Source organism: Centruroides vittatus, unplaced genomic scaffold (genome assembly GCF_030686945.1).
Source record: "Centruroides vittatus isolate TY-2023 unplaced genomic scaffold, ASM3068694v2 contig_927, whole genome shotgun sequence".
Taxonomy (NCBI): domain Eukaryota; kingdom Metazoa; phylum Arthropoda; class Arachnida; order Scorpiones; family Buthidae; genus Centruroides; species Centruroides vittatus.
This window is the reverse complement of record NW_027122613.1, coordinates 811,873-817,872: the sequence shown is the minus strand read 5'-3', so window position 1 is coordinate 817,872 and position 6,000 is coordinate 811,873. Positions and strand designations below refer to the sequence as shown.

The window sequence follows — 6,000 nt, the reverse complement described above, 5'->3', positions numbered from 1 at the left end:
ATGCTAACATCGGATGCAAATTTAACCTTAAGAATAATTAACGGTTTAGAACTAATGAGATAATCGCATTCGCATTTAGAATCCAAAATCATAATAATTAGTTAAAATCCCAGAGTTAATGCGATAATTCCGTGACAGAGTTAAAATTTTTGAAGTTCCTTACGCATCAAAATATCAATATTTAAAAAAATAAGGCTTAAATTTCTGCCTTTATGAATGATTATATTTAAAATTTTTTACCTTAAAATATATAAATGTTTATTATAGAAAGTTAAAACTCTTCGTTAAATATTTATGATTTAAATACATATATATATATTTATCGAGTCGAATGTAATTATATAGTAAACTAAGCTTAAAATCTATACTTTGTATGGTCGTAGCATCATGTTTTATCGTAAACAAAAGCGATTAAATTTGAATCCTCTTCTCTTTTGTATTACTAAATAGGAGAGGAATTTAAGTAACTCTCTTGCTAAATTTGGTTTCTTGTATACATCAGAATGCTAAAATATATTAAGAACAAAGAGTGTACCATATCTGATTTGTTTTGTTTGGTGGCATTAAAAAAAGATTAAGGCTATGCATGTAACAAAGTTTGTTCCATGTCTTTATCGTGGCATTATAATAGATTATAAGAGAAAATCATTCACGTATCTAATTTAGCTTTTGTATTCTGCTATAGCAACAAAATAATATTTAAATAAAGATTTTACGTAATTTTATAATGTAAAATATTCATAAACACAGCTGATAGATATATTTATAAATTTTAATGACGAAAAGAGATGTATCAAAAATGGATTTATTTTTGTAGCGGAGGACCAATGAGGAGGTTGATACAGAGGAGGAAAATTTTCCTTCATCACTGACAGTTTCTTATCGATCGTATCCACGCCCAGATCACGCTCTCTGGTGGAGATTTGGCGAAACCCCCGTCTTTGTCACTCTGTATTTGACTGTGTCTGCTTTGAACTGTGCACGGTGGTGATGCTGCGGAGGAGCAGTTGATGGGAAGTCAGTCGTAGAGAGATTTTCGGATGGATGAAGTTGAGCGGTGACATCGGAAGTTCTCTTCTATTTTGGAATGTAACACGTACTTAACAATAGTCTTGATATCAAAACTGCCATCTCTTCGTAAAGTAAAAGATAGGCAACAGGCAGCAAGATGGGATGTAATATCAGTAAAGACGTTAAAGTCGAAGAAAGAACTGAAGAAAACAAACCAGAACAAATTGAAGCAAAGATGAACGGTGAAGAAAAACCACCGGTTGTCAATCGTGAGTCTTACTATCCTTTATCATTTCTGTATAGGTTACGTGTTCGAAATTCTTATATATATATTTTTAAAGCTTTTTTTTATAAAAGTTCGGAAGTGATAAAACGATAAAGACTAACGACACTTTTTCATTTCTTCTTCCCCCTCTATGAAACATTCATGTCTTAACTGTTTCCTCTATTGTTCCGATAATGGTGTGCAGTAAAGTATATATTGCTTCCTTGATGACTTAGAAAGTATTTAGTTACATATGACCCCAATAAAGATCGTGACTTTTGCTTAATGTTAGTTTAAAGCATTCTAGACAATTATAATTGGAGAAACTTTGCTATAATTAACGAAAATGTAGTGTGTTAGAATACTACGGATATTAAAGAATGTCTTTCATTTGAAATTACACAGAAAGATAGTTTAATTTTAAATTATTTTTCTTTATATAGAGTAGAATATAAAAATTAATAATAATATTTTATTTATATTATTTAATCTAACAGGAGAGTAATTAATAATATATTTTCAAGTGATAAAAGCACATAATCGCTCTTAATTCTGGTTAATAATAATAATAATAATAATAATAATAATAAAACATTTTTCTCATCAAATCTATTTAAAATGTAAATAATTTAATAAGAAAAGTATTATATAACAACCCAAAAATAATAATTATTTAAAAAATGCACTCTTGTCTATTGATTTGAATTTCTATAATTGATGATAATTATACAGGAATTTGATAAGAAAAACAATCTACTAATTGCTAATATTATTTTTGTAACTCCTAATGATGACTGTAAAATAAAACCTTTCCTTTTTTATCCTAAAAAAAATAACGATAATTATTATTAAATTAAATAAATCTATTTTTTTCGAATTTATCCTGGAAAACTTTAGCCATTTTCTTTTGATGTTCTTTGAAACGGAAACAAAAGAAAATTGCGAAAAGAATAAGAAATATGTCGAGAATTTTCACGAATTTCCTCAACATCTTCAGAACAAGAGAATCAAGTTGGCTGGAATTCTGAAGCGTTATGATTCGGCGACGTCTTGGCACCATCTGATATTTTTGTTTATCACTTATTATCCAAAGAGAATACAAAATTTTCCTTTTGGATAAACACGATAATTCAGAATTCGAACGAAAAAAAAAAGACAAAAAAGGGCACCGTTTTGTCTCAATTTCATTTTTATTATCCATTTAATGCTAATAAAATTATCATCTTAAATAAATTTCTACGTTAATCGAGATTTATTATCTTAATTTCTACCATTATTTTTATAAGTTTCTATGGTGTAAATTTATATAATTTAATATATTTTTTTAAAAAAATTATTCAAAAATAGAAGAAGGGGAAAAAAAATATATTATTTGCAGAAGTTAAAATTTAATTTTCTAAGAAGAAAAATCGATAGAATGTAAAATATTTAATTAAAAACATCGAAAAAAAGGAAGAGGAACAAAATAATAATCATTAAATATCAATAATTTTAAGTGAATTTATATAATTGGATAATAATAAATTATTTATTTATTTATTATTAAATAACGATTTTATCTCCGAATAATAATAATAATAATAATAATAATAATAATAATAATAATAAAATAAATTATGAGTGTGAATACTTAATGATTTTTTATGGAGAAATCAATTTATCATCACTAATTATCTAACGCATCTGCAACTTTTACAGTTTATTTAATTTGTTAGAAATTTAAAAATTAAATAATATATATATATTTTTTTAAATTAATAAATTAATTTTTTTCGTGTTTGTTTATCTTAAAACAATTTTTTTTACGTCGTTTAAAACGTCCAAATAAACAGAACGGAGATATTTTTTGATCTGGTTATTGTTGTTGGAGTCTAAAGTTTTCATCTTTTTTATATTCTGTTTGTTGTGTGGTCAATAGCCTCTTAATGTTTCTTTTGACCTATGCTCCTCCACTCTACCATTGGCTCGACTTTCTTGAACTCAAAAGTGATAAATTGTGAAACATGACCCAGTTTTCTGCAAGTAAAACAAAATAAAATAATAAAAATCTAATAATTAATAAAGAAAAATATAGTTTTAACTTATTATTTAATTTATAATTAAGTAGTAAGTGATAATTCATCGCTTATCTTAGGTGTAATTTATCATATTGTTGGAAGATTTACGATCTATAACCTTAAGTTTTAATCGATCGAAAATCAACATTAAAACCTTATTAAGTTTATTTTAGTTAGCTTTAAAAAATAATATACAATTTGATGAGCTGTCTACATTAATATAAATTGTATTTGTGTGATAATTTTAAGATATTTTTTTTTGTTTTTTAGAATTAAACGAGTGTTAATTAAACGAGTAAAGATTTTTAAAGTTAATTACTTGTTTTAACCGAAATAAATTAAATAATACAATAAATTTTCTCGTAAAATTGTATAGTAAAGTGTCATAACAATGGTGTAGCTAACCTCGAGGGTGCCAGAAAAGTAAGAAGAATGATAAGTTTGGAAAAATAGGAGTACAGATATTCAGGGAAGAAACAACCTGTCATAAGTATATTATTACCATTTATCAGAATCATAAGAAATAACAAGATAATCTACACAGTAGGGATGCTGAAATAATAAAAGTTCGAGATATAATAAGTAAGTAAGAATAGGAAAGTTTAATAGTAAGAATTTTAGCATTGGAAATCTATGGATAACAATTGAAAAGAATGAAAGTTAATTAATTAGTATTAAATTATATAAATCCAGGCATCGAAAACACCAGAAAGCATTTATAATGAGATGCATTAGCTCAATGATCATCTTTTATTGCATAATTTGTAGAAGATAAATTAAGTCTTAATGAGTAATCAATGCATAATTTTACATTTTAAATATATACAATTATGAATTATTAATGAGGGAGGAAGATAGCTTTTAAAACTTTTATAAAATTTTATTAATTATTCAGCCATTATACAAGCATTAGAACGATGGGGAAAAAAGTTTCTAGGAAATAAAACACGTTAAGAAAATATAATTTATGTGCAGATTATATATAACTTTTATAATGTGTATAATTTAAATGTAAGGTCAAATTGTCATTAAATTATTCGTTTGTATTTTAGAATAGAACAGTAGAAACTGCACGAAATGTAATTGTTATGAGTGATTAGAAAGTTAAAATTGGTCGATTTGTTACGATTAAAATTTATTATATTAAAATTACAAGACAAAGTGCACGTTAACTGATACGTTTAACATATTAAAAATCTTCAATTCGACATTAAAATATATTTAAAAATGGAAAAACGAAGCGAAGTAGAAGCGATTTTTATTCATAAATTAACCAAGAAATTATTAAAAGAGTGCATCATAAGCGTGTGTGTGCTTTATTTAAAAGTTTTAATCGAGGCATCTATCATACTCAGAAACAAAACTATTATTCCCCAGGGAATGTAAACTTGGTATCAAGAGCGAACAAACTTCTTAAAGATTCAGGAAAATATCGATAATCGAACGAAAGATCAGGATCGAAAAAATGGTAAACCAATTTAATCAGAAAGATGGTTTCTTCTCTGTAATAAGATATCAACTTAATAATATTTTTTACTCTCTTTAATAACATTTTCAGATGATCTAGTTATAAAAGAAAGTACTTATCGTTATTTTTGTTCCTTTTATTTTTATGATCGTTTTATTGAAATTTTTTCCCTTCCCCTCTCGCCTCTGAGTTTCTCTACAAACGAATTTTTACACATTCTATTTTATTGATTTAGAAATGTTATTGTTACGATCTTTCAGGCATCCAGTCGATAGTTGAAAGTACTTTACTTTTATCCTTTCATTTCTATGTTATTGTTTACATTATCTTGCTTGGAAATAATTTTTCCGAGCAAATTATTCATTGAAATATCCAGAAACTTCTTGGAAAATGTCTCGTAAGGCATTTTAGATTAATGGATTTTCACATATACTTACTACGGAATAACTGTTATTTAAAAGCTTTTTACGTTTATTAAATTTCTTCTTAGGATATTTTTCGTAATATTTTATATTTGAAAATATATATTTTTTCGAATATAAAATTTCGAATTTTCTTGTTCAAATTGCATTTTTCTTTACTAATCTAGTGTAGAAATCGTGTTGTATTTTTAATAAAATGCTTTATTTTAATGACTTATCGCTCGGATGATCTCGTAAAATTAACTCATTTATCAATAATTGAACGATAAGAAAGGGAAAAAAATGTACCTCAAAAATCTAATTTTGTTGTTTATTGAAGTTGAAATATTAATTTGTATATAGAAAATTACTTACCAAAATTCCAGGAAATCATCATCATGAGATTTTTTTCTTTCGAGAGAAGAAAATCATTTTTGTATAACTTATTTTTCAATACTTAGCGTGTATATATTATACAATACATAAACTAAGTCGTTTCCATTCATCTACATACAGTGAACTTTCGATACAGCGAATTTTCTTTCACTACCGGAATGTAGATAAATGGAAACGACTGGGTTTATTATATATCCCAAGACTTCATTATACACAGTACATAAAGAATTGCAAAGACCTACAAAATTGCCCATTATATCGAAAGTTCTCTATATCGGGTGATCATTATATCAAGAGTCCACTATATATATATGTGTGTGAAAAAAAATAAAGGCAGATAAACAGTAAATTATTAAGATTAAAGAGAAGTGAGAACTATCGCATATAAACCGAATAGGACTT

The 6,000-nt window shown here is 26.0% G+C and overlaps 1 protein-coding gene across 2 annotated transcripts in view; it reads left to right on the top strand.

Moving 5' to 3' along the window:
* The first annotated feature begins 942 nt into the window (after positions 1–942).
* The window catches only part of LOC136984757 (uncharacterized), a 53,766-nt gene continuing 48,708 nt past the window's right edge, over positions 943–6,000 (top strand). Inside the window, exon 1 of one of the 2 annotated variants that reach the window (XM_067281871.1) lies at positions 943–1,280. In XM_067281871.1, the coding sequence (XP_067137972.1) occupies positions 1,169–1,280 (112 nt within the window). In that variant the 5' untranslated portion in view covers positions 943–1,168. The remainder of the gene's footprint in view (positions 1,281–6,000) is intronic. The other variant, XM_067281870.1, reaches the window with a different exon arrangement.